This window comes from Tubulanus polymorphus, chromosome 3 (genome assembly GCF_964204645.1).
Source record: "Tubulanus polymorphus chromosome 3, tnTubPoly1.2, whole genome shotgun sequence".
NCBI classification, from domain to species: domain Eukaryota; kingdom Metazoa; phylum Nemertea; class Palaeonemertea; order Tubulaniformes; family Tubulanidae; genus Tubulanus; species Tubulanus polymorphus.
This window is the reverse complement of record NC_134027.1, coordinates 7,383,790-7,402,211: the sequence shown is the minus strand read 5'-3', so window position 1 is coordinate 7,402,211 and position 18,422 is coordinate 7,383,790. Positions and strand designations below refer to the sequence as shown.

General features: G+C 35.3%; 2 protein-coding genes across 2 annotated transcripts; both read left to right on the top strand.

Annotated features, from left to right (window-relative positions):
• Positions 1-280: 280 nt before the first annotated feature.
• Positions 281-4,606, top strand: LOC141902397 (N(6)-adenine-specific methyltransferase METTL4-like). Its single transcript, XM_074790101.1, has 10 exons — positions 281-709; positions 1,686-1,742; positions 1,816-2,023; positions 2,150-2,299; positions 2,417-2,483; positions 2,670-2,847; positions 2,941-3,136; positions 3,244-3,335; positions 3,425-3,579; positions 3,847-4,606. Exons 1-9 carry the CDS (start codon positions 497-499, stop codon positions 3,470-3,472), a joined length of 1,209 nt encoding a protein of 402 aa, XP_074646202.1. The 5' UTR covers positions 281-496; the 3' UTR covers positions 3,473-3,579; positions 3,847-4,606.
• Positions 4,607-7,590: 2,984 nt separating this feature from the next.
• LOC141902426 (roundabout homolog 2-like) lies at positions 7,591-12,991 on the top strand. Its single transcript, XM_074790140.1, has 9 exons — positions 7,591-7,654; positions 7,771-7,985; positions 8,314-8,485; positions 8,760-8,930; positions 10,990-11,190; positions 11,274-11,603; positions 11,896-12,192; positions 12,278-12,553; positions 12,706-12,991. Exons 1-9 carry the CDS (start codon positions 7,609-7,611, stop codon positions 12,846-12,848), a joined length of 1,851 nt encoding a protein of 616 aa, XP_074646241.1. The 5' UTR covers positions 7,591-7,608; the 3' UTR covers positions 12,849-12,991.
• Positions 12,992-18,422: the final 5,431 nt, after the last annotated feature.

Below are 18,422 nucleotides of genomic sequence, written 5' to 3'. Positions count from 1 at the left end.
TATATTGCTTCATATGGCCACGGGGACACTGAAATTCTACCAGCTATTATCGATTTTGTAAATGACTCCATTAAAACTAAGTTTGGCTGAGATCTCGAATACACTGTACATTGTATATTTAAACGCATGTCATAGCCAGTGGCGCCGCACTAGCGGTCAACTTCGGAGATTTGATAATACATGTATTCAGTTTTTTTTGTTGTTGTTGTTGTGTTTCCTTTTGTATTCTCATGTCTGTATACCCTACGTTTTATATCTTCTCTTGTAATTGCTTTATTATTATTTGTATACCTATATAACTCGCATTATTTGGTCAATAAAGCTAATCGTAATCGTAATCGTAATCGTTGCCGTAGCTCAAGCTCAAGGTCGTTGCCCGATGTTGAAGAAAATATTTTTCAATCGAATAAACAAGGCGAATAAATAATTATCTTAGGGGATAGGGCCAACTAAATTTAAAGAAAAATAGGTGCTTATTCCTTTAAATCACATTAGCATGGCTGTGTTATTTGAAAATGACTGCGGTTGGTTTGTCGATCAGAAACTTTGGTTTGATCAGAATTGCACGCAAGATTATACAGTTAAAAACGACTATTTCGAAATTTGGGAGCAATTTCTCATGGACAGTCAGTATGTTTGTAGTAGCAGAAGCCTTTCAAAATCTGAAGAAGAAAATGGAACCGATCTGAAAGCATCAGTAGATAGAAAAGTAAGAGAAAAGGTTAACCGGGTCAGTCTTGGTGGCAGTGGTATTTCATCGTGTGTACACTTTTCATGACTAGACGGTAGGGTATGAAAGCCGGCCGTGGCCGCGGCCACTGTATGAACTGCAGTCGCGGCTGCACAAAATGTGGCCGCAATAATATCCCGTGGTCTTTATTTTATAACTTAGTGATGTAAATTATTCTCTTTATTGCGTGAATAGACTTATGTATATATTTCTAAAGTGAAAGGTTTTTGTTGATTTAATCATGAATCGCAAAGGATGGTGATTAGTGTCTATATGTGCGTAATTAAACTTATTTTTAGCAAAATGATGTGTGTTGATTACTGTAAATTGAAGAATTGTGAGTACAATCAAAAATACATCCTCTTTATGTATTTTTGATACAATTTCAATAAATACGTTGTTACATAAATGAATGGAAACAACAAACAATCGCAAAACAAAAATAACTTAAGCTTTATCCAAAGAATGAAAGATACCACTGCCGCTAAATCAGTAGATACAAAGTTAAATGAATTAACACAAAATCAAAAATATCTAATTACAATCATAGAAAATGTTTCAACCAAATATGGTGATAAATAAATTGTACTTTTAGACAAGGCCAAAGTAAAACACATACCGGTACATTTAGAACATATTTACTAGATAGATTTAATAGGATATCCAGTGAAGATATTGAAGATTTAAGATCAGATAAATTTTATTTGATATCAATGAAAAGATGAGAAAAATCATCATTTTATAGATTAGGCCTAAGAATAAAAAATATTTATAATTCACTTATCATAAATGGAGGAATTGAAAGAACATATAATATATATTGATACTGCATTTCATACCATCGGCCGCGGCAGCAGCCGGATTTCATACCCTACCCTTTTCATGTATGTACTGTAGGCCTAAGATACAGTAAAAAAAGATTTTTGATGACACATCTTATTATAAATTCTAATAGAAGAAGAAGAAAAGAAAAAGGAGAATAGAATTTCAATCAGAAACCTACCATTCTAAGGTTTGTAAAAAGCCGCTTTCAATCATACATTCATATTATTCGTTTTCTTTAAAAGCCATTGTCCATTTTTAAGGTAAAAGAAGAGATAAGATGCAGGTCTGGTAGTCTCCTAGATTGGGCTCGACAAAATTATTTCAAACCAAATAAGAAAGCAGGCAATAATCGCCAGGCGAGAGATGCTGCCTTAAATAGTGTTGGTTCGAAGGTTGATATGATAGAAGTTTGTAAATCTGTGGATGATAAATCATATGGAACTCATCCAATTTCTATCCAAGAATCAGGTAACCTATCAGACACTTTATTTCAAATTAGCTCTTGCATTAAATTTGTGAAAAAGTTGTGTTATAACTAAAATCCATTTACGTTTTAAACTTGCGAGACAATTATTTTTTGAATTTTCACAACAGATTTGACTGTTTTCCCATGTAGCAGACTTTACTTCAACCAGAGTGATAAACCAGCTATTATGCGTTACCTGGATGATGAATTTCTGATCCCAGGCGCTTCAAAGTTCCTATTGTCAGATATTCAGGACTGCAAAAAATTAATCAAATCTGGTACACAGAAACTTCTGAAAACATTTTTGAAATTTTTCTGTAATTGCTGTGGAATTTCGTATAGATGAAAGGTAGCACAAGCTTATCATAGATGTTCTTTTCAATTTTCATTGATAGTTTCACCTGCCAATCTGATAGTCATTGATCCACCTTGGGAAAATAAATCGATCAAAAGAATAAAGAAGTGAGTTTATTTGTATGAGAACATTAGTAATTGTATAAATAGTGGTTCATACCAAAGGTCGAAGGATCGAGCTCATAAAAAATAAAAATAAATTCGAGCGCGCGTATGAACCCCTATTTATACAATTACTAACATTGATGTAGATTAAGAGATACATGAACACAGTAATGTTTTTTTTTTTGCTAGATATAAAACGTTGACTGATTGGGACATGTATAAACTACCTGTGAAATCGCTTAGTTCACCAAGTGGATGCCTCATTGCGGTTTGGGCCACAAATAAATTAAAGCAAATTAAGTTTGTGAAAGAAGGTTTATTTCCATTTTGGAATGTCAAGCACATTGCAGATTGGCATTGGATGAAGGTCAGATCTACGAGCAACAAATAAAGGCAGATGCATCACAGCAGTTTAAATATGTACTCATAACAATTTCATATTTCTTTTTTTTTTAATCAGGTTACGAGAAGTGGAGATTTGGTGTGCGATTTCAATTCTGATCAGAAAAAGCCTTATGAAAATATCATCATTGGATTATATGAATCGATGTGTGAAACTGAGAGTAAATTAACAATTCCTGATGTAGAAAAATTACAGCATAAAATCATTGTAAGCGTCCCGAGCAGTATTCATTCTCAAAAACCAACATTATCTGGTAAGAATATATTCAGGCAGCATGTGCCCTGTCCCAAAATTCAGTTCATTCTTTCCAATTTGCAAGCTACTGGATTTTGAATTAGATTTCATCATCTTCATCAACAGAGATATTCAAGCCATTTCTAAAGGCAGATGCGGTTTGTTTGGAACTATTTGCAAGATATCTGACACCAGGATGGATAAGTTGGGGCAATGAGGTAACATGACAGTTACTTAACTAGAAGATTCTGTATTTTGATGTTTAATTTCATAATGTATTTTTGTTTTTTTTTTGTCTCTTCTAAAGGTTCTTAAGCATCAACACGTGGATTACTTCGAAAAAATTGTAGACTGATATTTTTGCTGACTGATAGACGTTATGAGGAATAGATACATATACATACACTTAAACATACCTGATACTTCATCCACTCTAATGGCATGAGACCCCTTTGAGTCTTAGTAAGTAGTGTTGGAAAATGTCGATTTTCTACAGGAGAATATTTGTAAAGGGGTAATTCAAAAGTGAAAGAGATGAGGAAATATTTCTTGAATTAAATTCATTCACTAACTACATGTTATTTTTCATAGCAGTAATCTTAGTGAAGCGTTGATTCTTAGTTTTCTGAAATTGAACATAACTTTATGAATAAATCTAATGTACCGGTGTTATGTCATGTTAAAATATTCAAGGAAGTTCAATTTTGTAAGTATATTGTAATTTTTCAGATTCATCCTCATAGATTGGTTGTCTAATGAGGCAGGCACTCCGTAAATTTAACTGAAATTCACAAAACAGTCTAATACTTCATTGCAACTGAAACTTCATTGAAAGAGATCCCATCTTAATCCTGGGCTATAACGTTGATAGAAAAAGACTTCACATTTTTTATTCATGGTTACACGTAAAAGAACATTCTATTTTAATTGAAAAAAAAGATAGAATTTGAATACATCGGAAATTCAGGACACCATTTTGTAAATAAGATATTTATTTATGTATTGTAAAATTGTACATCTTGTAAATTAGAAGTGAAATTGTAAATATCTTTAAATAGATTCGTAAGATGTTGGAAGAAGAAAAAAATTGAAATATCTCTATATATTCAAATTAAGATCTGACCATAACATTTGCATGCAACTTACATGAAAATGCAGACTCCACTCAAGTTGTACCTTTTATGACTGTAAAAATGATATCAGAGTTGGATGTGATGTATTTCATAAATAGGGTCCAAAATATATTTCAACAAACATCCGAGTTGAATGGTTATCCTAGTTGATCAGATTCGATTCAGCAGTCTCAATCTACTGTATAATTTACCTGTTGAAATCTTTGGTCGTGACTTATGAGTGTTGACTTGTTATTTGTATTGTATGTATTTAATGTTTCTCCTTCAAAAAACCACAGCCTTTTTCCAGTAGGTGTGGTGAAGTTTTAAATAGCCGAAAGTTTTAAAGCTTATATAGCCGAATTATAGTAAAATAAATAAGAGATGAAAAAAATGAAATAGTTATGAGACTTTTCAGTGTTTTTCTGAATGACAACATGATGCATAGTGAAGGAAAGTTCCATGAATAAACAAATCTGGTGAATCTGAAATCTAGATATTCTTAAGAAATCCCAATCTTTTCTATTTTGTCAATACATGTATGTACCGGTACGTATCGACAACGTATCGTTATTATATAACAGCAATATTCACCACTGGCTCTGTGGGCCTTCTATGGCCGACTATGGGTTTCCTGCCAAATAATTTTCAAATAATGAACTGATTAGATAGTGAGAAAACTTGATTCGACTGGGGAAAAACATCATGCGATACATGATACATGAGAAGACGAAAAAACAACATGTGCAATATTGCAAACTTTTTCATTTTAAGGAGCTGTTTTTGCATCATCAAATACAAACATTGATATGATAATCGAAAGTACTGTTATGATCATTCGTGGCTGAAAATAAACTGACAAATATACAATGTAGATTTACATAACGTCGCTCTACTTCAATTGGTGAAGTGGTGCAACCATTAGGAATGAGGACCATCTATATACTAGCCTCACGAGCAGATCTCTGCCTATATACGTACAAATTAATGGGTTAGGCCAAAGTTGATGATTTTGTTGAGTGAACAAGGAACGCACACAAGAGTCGATTATTAACTTCTTTTCTATGTTACTATTCAAGGATTGTATCAATTCCGGAAGATGATTGATTTTGCTGTAGCGCGGAATCTATCGTTTGCCAAGCAGTAAACGAAAAAATTAGTGGACGAATCCATGATCGGGAATATTTCAGCAAGAAATTTTTGGACTCTCCTGTCACCGAGAGACAGATGAGGAAATGAAAAGAACTGCAATAAGAAATCTCTATAGGCTAAAAATGACGAGGGTAACTCGAAAGTCATGAATGTTACTGAAATGGCTAACGTCATCTTAACTACTTTGTGACGCATGTTGTCCGCTTGTACAGATGCTGTAGTGTCACTAGCCATCCTATATTTCCTTTCTCGAGAAGCTACCCAGATTTTGTAACAAATGAATATGTTCGTGATGACAAGACAAGTGAAAGGGACCGCTTCCTTCATCATTGGATTTACGGAACGGTACAAAATCACCCAAAGGGTATCCCATATCCCTTTATTGTGGTATGTACCTTTACGTGGTTTAAGCTGACAAGGATCAATTCCAACAACGGCACTAGCCTGACCGAGCCCGTATAAATGAGGTACATAAAGTATCAGAAAACACCCGGTGATAAGCAGATGAATGGTAAGTAGACGGGTTTTGGTTATATTTCTACGAGACCAAAACGGATGAGCGATCGTTACTGCTCGTTCCGTACTGATAAGGACCGTTAGCCAGTTTCGAGCTATGTGAGTCACGTACCGGGGATAGTCTGCCCATAAATACAAATCGGGTATCAGATAGTGCGATACGGAACGTCCTTTAAATTTGTCTAAGAGGATCATTTTCTGGCGGAATACGTAGTCGCTGTCGTATATGAAAGCTATCCAAATACGTATAGGTTCACGTAATCCACGCGTTAAGAGAAATGCCATGTCGGTATACGCCAAACATATCAACAAAAAAATCGACGTATGGGTCGATGACTGTCGTCTCAAAACAACGATATTCAGAACGTTCAAAGCAATGCCCAGTAATGTCAGAAACATGCCACCGATCATCTTCAGTAATGCGACGTAGGTTTGGTACTCATCGTAACGACAGTCGCGTGTCTTGTTGGCGATACGCCTTCTCAGCATTTCCAATTCAGCCTCCATCCTGAGCTGTTGCTGGCATAATTGGCTAATTACCCCAAAACTAGCTGCTTGCGACGTGAACCCCGCGTATAAAATTCAATGAGCAAAATTGATATTCAATTAATACGTATATATGCACATAAAAAAAGTTTTGAAAATATCGGAATTCATACGTATGCGACGTATAATTGGAATATTAGCAAGAAATGTAAATTTAGTCTAATAGTCCAGGATACAAAATTTGTCGAACACCAAAATTTGAACAGAGAACATTTCATAAAATTGGCAATTCCGTCAAACATAATACAAGATGTAGGCTTACTCGTTTTAGAGTCAACGCTCAAGTTTATCGCTTGTGAAACAACATATAAATAGCGATGGTACGAAGGTTGGAAATAACAAAAAAATTAATAATGTCAAAATAGATTCCTTTGCGCTCCCTCGACGATTTAGTTGAAGTGATAGATTACATTTTATACGTATTGAATTCCAATTAGTGCTAGTGCCGAACATACGCAGTATTTTATCATTTGATCTGCCACACGTTTGGAGAGTCAGGTTTAATCTGTCATCTCATCGATCAAACAAATTAAGCATATCTTTACCAGAGTTATACCCCAATTCTTTCCAGCTCCAAATCATAGTTGAGACCGATCCTTTAACTATACGTACGTACGGATACGAGTTTGGTACCATTTTTCCCTTGCAAGACCATGTCAATCTGGATTTTAGTGATGGATATTGCCACATTCGCCGGGTGTGCGGTGGACTCGCTGGATGCGAACTTTCGTACGAACTTTGCGCAGCGCAATTTTCGCTCACGGTGGCCCTAGAAGCTTTCTACCCTTGTCACAAGATAGGTTTTTGTTCTAATAAGCTCGACACCAGGTTCTATTAGATCTAAAGTAAACAGGATTTGAACCTTTGACGACAAAAAACTTTCTTTGAAGACAGACAATCAACACTATCACCAGATGGTGATAAAGTAATGATTTCCTACTGATTTATGGTTTCATCCCAAATTATACAATATTTCGGAAATCTATTTGTCATTCATATCGAGTACTTCTCATGTATTCCGTCATGATCGTTTTCGAGCACGAGTTGCACTATTTTTCTCTGTTTCGTAGAAACCTATTTGGAAATTATGGTAACCTATTTGTTCATGCATACACTGATGCTATAGCCTGCCACTACACTGTTTACGAATAGTAAAACATTGGAAATGGCGATTGTTCAATTGGCATGGTTAGGAATACTGTTCCTGATAGGTAATTTGAATTTCAAACGTTATGTATATCGAATCGTCCGATATCGAAAAATGCACGACCTGGCGTCTATATATGGGGTACTTATTTACGTAATGGAAGATTTGTATTGTACGTAGGTTCAGTAACCTGTGAAGATGGACATTGCACGAAGCCTTTTTCGGAGTTGTCAATAGATATCGAGCCGAATCCAGTCATATTTGGGCGAACTGTGTATCTGAAATGTAACGTAGCATATTCGGAAGATTTCTGTGATGAACCGATCATGGTTGTCCACATGAACTACGATCGTAAAGTGCTGCGCGAATTGAAACTTACGAAATTTAACTGTAACGTAAGTTTAATTTTGGTCTCTATAGTTTTGCGCTAGATAAGGAAATACAGGAAGTATTCGGTTGTATGGCGAAAAAATATCTCGATTTACGGATCTTGTTATTTTTTCTTTCAAAACAACTACAGTGGATTTGATGGTCTCGGGGACATAGTATAATTTAAAACCGCTACAATTGATGATTTGGTCGTCGAGCTTTTCGATGTTTTAACTAAACCTCTTCATCAGAAATTTCAACATCATCAAGTTTATTCATCATTATAAGTGAATGAACGCATGTCCGGTTTGGATTTTTTCATTTTTCATGTTGTTTGTATATGAACTGCTGCAGGGTCGCGAGGTTGGACACTACGCAAACAGTGATATATACGAACATTGTCGGTGGTTTTATCAGAATATGTACGGTATAATGATAAAAAGTACCAGCACACTCCACGCTGGTTACTGGATGTGCAAATACAATAACACCGTATTCACTGAAAAAAAACTACTTAATGTAACCGGTAGGTCCTGATTCATAATTCAGACAAATAGGTAGAAAAATACATAAAGGTTTAAAGAATATGATATATAAAGGAAATTCAAAAGTACATTTGATATCACCTGAGGCTCAATATAGGGGGAAAAAGCTTAGCACTTTTGTCATATTACTGTAATATAAGTAATATGAGAAAAATTATTTACATCTCCAACAAAACAATCCTGTGACCACCAGCTAATTTGGTTATTATAATATCGTGAAAACGCAAGAATCTGAATACCTTCTTTTTCCGTCAGTTGGCCCGTCAGGCTCAGAAATTGATTATGAGCCGAAAATCCACAGATCGTTTATGGGTAGCGCTGATGATACAAGGAACATACACGTCGAACAGGGAACGCGTTTAGTTTTAAGATGTGATGGGGACGGTTATGGAGTTACTCAACCGGTTTCATACAGATGGTGGAAAGGTAATGTTGATGAAAACAAACTCTTCAAATAAAGAATGAATATGAAATCATATGCAATTCGATTGAATTTGTTTACAATCAAGGGCCAGTTGCTCCAGAGTTGGTTAAGGGAATTGGTGGATAAATACGATCATGGTAACAAGAAAGAAGTTTCCAGTTTCTAGGCGCCATTTTGTGGCGGTCCCGCGAGGTCCCCATTGTTGCGATAATTTGCGCTCATTTTTAAAACATAAGTTTAGATTGAATATCATATAGTTCTGCAGTCCCTCGCTCGACGAAATCGATTTATACACCATTTTAAAGAAAATTAAATGCAGATATTTGCTGGCGATTCTTGGAATTTTTGAACTCAACAATTGAGAACAGTGACGATGTGAAACCAAGGACCGCATATCTAAACCGTGCGTAAAAGAAATCGCAATATTTATTAATTTCAAAATATCTAAGTATCGCTTCAAGCTATATTTCCTATTTTCACTGAGTTTAAAGAGGGTTATTTGCAGTTTAAGCCTGCGTTAAAATCTTTTGAATATCTTACCTGACGACTGATCTGTACCCGCTTGAGTTTGAGATTACGCGCAAAAGGGGTCTCCCACTGCGCATTGTAATTTCACTGAACATTGAGATTTGCGACAAGAAATTTTAAAATGCAATTTGATTTCTTCACATTTTCCATGGGGATATTTTGAGATGATAATACATATCTTGTTTGTACCGTATTTTGGCGGGGGCAATTCGTTAATCTGGTTTCGGGATCCGGTTTGTCCCGCTATTGAAGTGTGAACGGCCCAGTTGAGGAATTGTCGTATACAGCCCATCCAGCCTAGCGCCGATTTTGTGTTCGGTGAAATCAAACGTTTTAGAGTCGATGGTGAAATGTGCCAGTCAATTTAAACGCTTAGGACATATTTAACACATATCTCTCTCTGGTAATCCCTCATTCTGGGATCATACGATGAATTCATTTAATGAATCTCAACCTTCTTGCTGGAAAACATCGACCAGAAAACCTTACTGATATAAAATTCCAATATAATATTTAAAGGGGTTCATATCTGTCCCCCATTTGATATTCTGTTTTAGGGGGTCAACGTCCAGTTTGGCAACTTTCAGCTGCGCCGCATATTCAAAAATATATAAAAACTTAGATTTTTTTTCTAGTGTCCAACCATGAGTGGTACATTCGGTTGAAACGCAAATTAGGTTCTCAACTAGGCCATATTTGCAACCAACACAGAAAGTCCCCACTCTTACAAGAAATCCTTTAATTTCCCAACGCTACAAAACTCGAATTCATCAAAGCACTCAAAGTCCATTTTCAACCATACGAAAATAAAGGTAGTATATAACCATCAGAAGCAATATTGATAATTACAAACCAGTATAAAATCTAATTTTTGCGATTTCTTTTCACAAATCTCAATGTTCAGTGAAATGGCGGTGCGCAGTGGGAGACCCCTTTTGCGCGTAATCTCAAACTCAAGCGGGTACAGATCAGTCGTCAGGAAAGATATTCAAAAAAATTCAACGCAGGCTTAAACTGCAAATAACCCTCTTTAACCTCTGTGAAAATTGGAAATATAGCTTTAAGAGATACTTAGATATTTTAAAATTAATAAATATTGCGATTTCTTTTACGCACGGTTAAGATATGCGGTCCTTGGTTTCACATCTTCACTGTTCTCAATTGTTGAGTTCAAAAATTCCAAGAATCGCCAGCAAATATCTGCATTTAATTTCCTTTAAAATGGTGTATAAATCGATTTCGTCGAGCGAGGGACTGCAGCACTATATGATATTCAATATAAACTTATGTTTTAAAAATGAGCGCAAATTATCGCAACAATATGGACCTCGAGGGACCGCCACAAAATGGCGCCTAGAAACTGGAAACTTCTTTATTAGTTTTTGATTGTCATTATATTCTATCCACCGGTTAACTCTAACCTATTAGAGTTTAGATAATTGCTCGTAGCTCTAACCAACCTTTGAGCAACCGGCCCCATGTCTTAATATAGTACAATGAAAGATACTATCAGTACACCATGTTTCCATGTAGATAAAAGAATACAGGGATCAAAGAGACAGCGCTCAAAAATGTTAGGAGGAACGAAAGATATCGTCATCGCAAACGTCAATGGTTTGCACGATGCTCGCTATTCGTGTGAGAAGAAAAATGTTGCAGGGACGGTCATTCGACGTATAAACGTCCGCGTATACTGCATTTCGCCTCAAGGGGCGTATTTAAACCTATGCGCAGGTATTTAATCCATCATGTTTTTAATTAAGAATTATATGATAGATTTTCCGATACAGGTACATTTATAATTTTCTCGCACGTAGTTCCACCAGTTATCAAACACGAAAATTCCACATTGAAAAGAGTCGTTAACGAGGGTGGAAATGTGAAATTCAAAGTTGAATACAACACGAAAGTCAACGTCAAATACCTGGAATACAACAAGGAGTATTCGCGAACGCATTTACTCTGTACGGCAGACGATAGAGATCTAAATGATCTCGTAAAATCCTGTCGATTCGTACTGAAAAACGTAAACAATACGTGGTTGATTCGGGTGAGAGATGTAACTCCAAGTGATTATGGCACATACACATGCTTAATACATAATACAGTCGGATTTACGGACTTCAAAATTAAACTGTTACGACCAGGTAAGCGCTTTTTGATGAGTCGTTAAAAAACTGTAATATATATCTATGCATTGTAAAATCGTGCATTTGCCACGAATGAAATAAATCCCTTCCCACCTGAAAGACGCGCCACGTTAAGTGATTTTTTACCCAATCCCAAATAATGTGCACCCTTATTTATATAATTCTTGTTACCATAAGTACAGGCTTTGCATGGAAATTTCCTGGAATGACACTATATTTTCGTCAAGCACTGCTTTCATTATCAGTAGTTTTATAGCACATATACACAATTACGTATTCTATTTTTAAGGAGCTCGACACCGCGTAAGCGATTTGATGATCTCAACTGTAACAGCAACATCAATTTCAATGTCATGGTCGTCAAATCCAAATGTCACGGACGAATTTTACATCGTTGAATACAGGAAAGCCAGATCAGGTTCGGGATGGTCACAAAAGACAATTCCAGCTAATATCAGTTATCCGAGTACCCGAGTAACTGATCTAAAACCTGATACACGATACGAATTCAGAATTAGAGGATTCAACTTAAAGTCAAGTCCAGAAATAAGTTCTCCTCTAAAATCAGTAAGGGTTAAAACGAAAGGTGAATACGCTTTAGATGGTTTAGATTGATTGTCTAAACGTCACACAAATTTGTCGCTGTATACACAATCTGGTATTATTCCCAGGTATCAATGGATTACTGCGATGGATTAAACGAGTCAAAGTTTCTCAATTAGTCGACAGCGTCATAGTGGAATTGCCAGGATTAAGAACGAAAAATTACGTCGTCAATTTCAAGCTCTGTCCCAAATTCAACAGATCACTTTGTCAATCGTTTAATTTCACCACGTCTATCAATTACGTACGAATTCCTGTCGACAGTAACTCTACTTATAATTACCGTTTTGATATTTTCGATGGTGACGTCATCGTTCACTCGGACAATCAATTTCAAGTGAAAGGTGGGTGAATCTGATGAGATTTGTGTTCATATACTCGAAGTATGTTCATCTAATTTGCATTCATGTAAATAGCGGTATACATACAACGAATGCAGAAATTACAGATTACGTTTCTGCGAAAATACGTCTCTTAATGTATATTTGATTTCCAGCTATCACCGACGATGATAATTGGATCATGTTGATAGTGTGTGGCATTGCGTTGATCGTTATGTTTATTGCCGCCATTTCTATCATCTGCAGACGGCGATGTAGAAGTGACGTGTCAAAGAAAATCGCGTCTCGTGAAAAATAGAATACGTATGTATGCATGCTGAGAAACGTTTAATTCTATAAACTTCGATATTGATGAACGAACGATGTTTTAAGTATGTTTGTAAATTCTTTTTGTAAATAAAACTCACTACTATTATCATTGATTAACTACTCGACAATGTGCGGGCACTCATTTTGGAATATCTCAATGAACATAATAATTAAGCCTAACACCGACTTCCTTTTTTCTCATATTCTAGAAGAATTTTAATTGTACCCCTGATGTCTGCTTTTGAGTTACATCGTTCCTATCGTATCTCGTATACATTCATACAGACATGATTTAAAGCGAACCATATCTTTATATCGTTAATTGGTTAGGCGGTGTATAAAGCCGTATCTCATTTCATCCGAATTCACGGAAATGTGATATCGGTATTAGCTACCTGATATTGCTGAAACATACAGTGACTTTCATTCATTTATGAATTTGTTGGGTTTTGTTGTTAATGCAATTTTGAATCGACAGGAGATCATCGCAAATCAACCTTTTTCACTTCGATCGATTTGGATCTTCGAAATTCACATTTTAGAGAATCATTTCTATCGCCTTACATATATGTGTCCGGCTATTCTACGGTTAAAGACCTGATTCACACGAGCCACATAACTTTGGTGCTCATTAGTTAGTAAGTATCCTTAATTGTTCGACGTCTTGATGACATAGTGACTTGCGCGAGTAGATCAGGCGGCTATGAATAAAGAACCTGTCAACGATACACTTTTCGGACAAGGACGCTGGGAAATGAATGCTTACATGTTTACCTCCGTTTATTTTATTTGGAATCACGTTTAATTCATTAGTAATCATCGTGTTTGTGCGTTTGAAATACGACCATCGTTCCGCGTTTCTACTGACACTCTGTTGGCCGCTATCGATAACTTATTCTTGGTAATACAGTTCATTTTGGAACCACTTAGGTATTTTCTACTGTCAGCTCGAATTGGCAGCGCTGCTGTGGACAGATATGGACCCTAGAATGTTGACCCAAAAGTGTACATCGGCTCGGTTATTTTTTACAAAGCTTTTTTGTTGTTAAGAAACTGGTTAACCGTCTTGACAGTAAACCGACTCGTTACCATCATAGTACCGTTAAAGGCTGCAATAATGATGACGAAAGTGCGCCTTAAAATTGTGATATTTTTCCTCGCTTTATTTTTCTAAAGTTTTTTTGTATTACTCCGCGACACTTACCATTTACACTTTTCAGGGGTATTTATGCGTTCAAGAAGAAACTATCTTCAGATCAAGCTCTCATCGAAAGATATTTCGAATGTTTAACTTTATGTTCGACCCGTTACTACGAGGAATCATCATACCCACGTTTCTGGTTTTCCTAGCAAATATTCTTCTGTTGGTTGTTTGTACGTGAAATTGCAGAAACGTAAATACATGACAAATCAGCAAGTCTCAAAACTTACCGAATCGAAAGCAACGAAAATGGTAACCCACAATGAGCATCGTATATTTTTGATATTTGAAATCCCGGGTTCTGTTTCAAAAATGAGCGAATATATAATTGGAAAACGAGTAGAGGCATCCAATACAGCGTACAACATTACATCAGTTCTCAACTCGTGTATCAACTTTCTATTATATTACGTTAGTCAACGAAAATTTCAGAGTGACAGCTCAAGGTTTATTCACTTGTAGACAATAAACTACACCAGTAAAACGATTCAAGTACAAGTAACAAGCAATATGACAAACTTCATGTACTTTTTATAATTTTTCACGGTTTTCTTCTATTCTCTATGATCTTAATCTGCTTCGTTTGGATTCTCTGATCAACGAGCCAGCACGACGATGCCAAGTTTTTAAGCTACTGATAAGCAATCGATAGGTTTCGTAACAATAACGTGGGTCGTCATTTAACCTCTTCTATCTGCCAAAACCAATTCAAATGCAACAACAAGTAATTTCTCTGCAATCATCATATATATTGATATTACATAGGAATAGGTTCTATAGGAATGAAGAAATCTCAGGTTGGAAAAGTTTCCTTCAAGATAACTATGAAGGGGAATTTCAGATCGGTCGACCATTTGACATGTTTGAATAATATTTGTCGCCATATTTTTCTTCATTCAGCAAACTGAAAGCAAACTCAAGAAAGCAAACTGGTGTGAAAGTATTTATCATCGTATAGTGTGAACGCAGCTTTAGTGTTTTCTTTAAGACACAGCTTTTTGTAAATCGCGCAGTATATAGGAAAAACTGCATTTTCCAAAACATTATGCTATTAAAAACTGTGTCCGAATACGATAACTGCATCATCGAATCAAACTCAGCAACAGAGGAACTCGAGATGTATACTCGGCGCAACTCGGTAAGAATCTTCAATTTGACAGAAGAAGACAATGAGGATTGCCTATCGAAATGCATTAATCTATTCAAAACAAAACTAGATATAATAGTCGAACCTCTTCAAATAGATCGGATTCATCGCGTCGGAAGAAAATCCAGAGACCCCCGGAAGCCGAGACCGATGATTGTCAAATTCGTTCGACACTTAGATAAAGTGAACATTCTAAAAAATCGACGCAAACTAAAAAGTACGAAAATTTCTATATCCGAAGACCTGACCAAACCGAGAGCTGACTTTGTTAAATTTCTCTACAAACACGAAAAAGTATCGGCAGTGTGGTCACTCGATGGGAAGGTATGGGCCATCATCGATGACATCAAAATTCATTTATGTGGTTATGCGGACTTCGAGAAAACAATACAATCAACGAGCGAGTAAACTGTAGTGTCTTTATGATCTTTACGATGAACTATTCCGAAAAGCGTGTATCTATATAAACCACTGAGTAGGCCATTCAGTCGTAGATCAATATATTGTGTACCTTGTAAACCATGTCCATAAAGCAGTCATGCATTTCTGACCTATACTCATACATCCGAGTTCTGGAATTGTATTTATATTTATATTTATTTATTTATTTTATAATTATTCTTTATTCTTTTCCCTGATTCATAATCCTTTTTTGACCGTGGTATAAATTAATTAAACATGTGTCTCGGTAACACAAACTTTTTCACGTATTTAGACAGATTAAAGGAAAATGAAAATTTTCATCTCAACAATTTATTAGATAATGATAGTGAATTGGAAATGTTCAGTAATCAATGCCCGTACCTCGAATTGCACGAGTTAAAAAACCATTTCAGTATGAATACGAATAACCTTAATATAATTCAACTTAACATACATAGTCTTAACAACAAATTTGACCAACTCAAAATATTGATTGAAAAACTTAAATCCCAAAATGTTACCATTGACATCATTATGCTATGTTGACTGACTACAATTCAATGTTATGCAAAATTCCTGGTTATCAATTAATAGAGAATCACAGAGTTTTGAAACAGCGTGGAGGAGTAGCAATTTATATAAGTAATAACTTAACCTATAATAAGAGACCGGATCTAGAAGTGTTCATTGAAGGTAAATTTGAATCTTGTTTTATTGAAATTGATATGGCTTTTCAATCTAGTAAAAGGACAATCATTGGCGAACTCTACCGTGTCCCAGGAACTAGTGAAATTGAATTTCTTTCCGAATACGAAAATTTAATACGCAAAATTAAGAATGAAAAGTGCGAAATGATATTAGGAATGGACCAAAATCTAGATTATATTAACATTAATCATCATAAAAACACTTCCAAATTTTTGGATATCAATTTATCAAATAATCTTTTTCCAACTATTTTACGGCCAACTAGAATAACACACGCGACAGCCACGTTAATTGACAATATATATCTCTCTCCGGCGCTGAGTTCTGATCATCAAAGTGCTATCCTGATTTCACACCTGTCTGATCATTTACCATGCCTCGTGACCGTGCGTTATAAACGAAAACCTTCAACAACCAGTAAACATTATACTCGGAATTTTAATACCCAGAATATCGATAGGATAAATCGTATGCTTTCACAACTAGACTGGACTCCTGTCAACCTGCTCGATTGTAATGGTTGTTACGATTTCATTATGTCGCATATAAATTTAATCATAAATAACGTATCCCCACTAATAGAAGTTAAGAAGAAAGTTCATATTTACGAACCATGGATGTCTAAATCAATTTTAAAATGCTCTAAGAAATGCGATCATCTTTATAAAAAAGTATTGAATCTGGACAAATCTGACCAACGTTATAAAAACTATATTCTTTACAGAAATAATTTAAATTACATTAAAAGGCGTCAAAAGAAATCGTACTATGCAAACAAAATTGTATTATTTTCCAATAATAGTCGCAAATTATGGCAATTTTTGAAGCAATCCACAGGTAAATTAAATGACAGATCGGGGATCCCTAATAAATTCATCATCGATAATAAACTTGTTGAGGAACCTAAATCAATAAGCCAACAATTTTGTAACTTCTTTTCTTCGATTGGTAGCTCTTATGCAAACAAATGTCCAAGTTCTAAAAACAATTTTACAACTTACATGGGGGCAAGGAATGCCCACTCAATCTTTTTAAATCCAACCAACAAGGAGGAAATCTTGAGGATTATCAACAACCTAGCCCCAAAAAAGACCACTGGTGGTAATGACTTACTGAATAATAGAATGCTTAAACTAATTATATCCAATATTATCGATCCTCTGACAATTCTCTGCAATAAATCCCTTCAGGATGGTATATTTCCAGATAGTATGAAAATTTCTCAGGTAATTCCTCTATATAAAAATGGAAACAAACAGCTCCTTAATAACTACCGACCAATATCTTTACTTCCGGTCATGTCGAAAATACTAGAAAAATTTGTTCACAATAGACTTTATAAATTTCTATGCAAACATAACATACTGAATAACAGCCAATATGGATTTAGACCAAAACACTCTACTACTCACGCAATCACAGAATTTACAGGCTCTATACTACAAAATCTTGAAAAGGGGGATCACTCCCTTGGCCTCTTTCTGGACTTATCTAAGGCTTTTGACTCCCTCGATATCAACAAATTATTATTTAAATTATCCCACTATGGTATTCGAGGTCATGCCTATAATTGGTTCAAATCATATTTATGCAATCGTAAAATATTTGTTAAATTCAATAATTCCTACTCTTCCTATAATACCGTTTCATTTGGTGTCCCACAGGGATCGGTCCTTGGGCCCTTACTTTTTCTTATTTATGTCAATGATCTTAATCACAACCTCTGCTACACTAAAGCTGTTTCCTTTGCAGATGATACTAACTTACTTATTTCCAACAAACATATGAATTTACTATTGCATAATGCTAAAATTGATCTCAATATTATCATTGACTGGTTTAACTCAAATAAACTCACTCTTAACATAGATAAGACAAAGTACTTACTTTTTTCAAAAGATAAAACCATTGACAAATCATTATACAAAATAGTATTTGGAAAACACTCTCTTGAAATAGTAAACTCTACTAAATTTCTTGGTTTGCTAATTGATGATCGTCTAAATTGGGAACCTCATGTAAAACAATTAATTAACAAATTAAACAAAAATTTATATCTTTTAAGAAGCTTAAGAAATCTCATT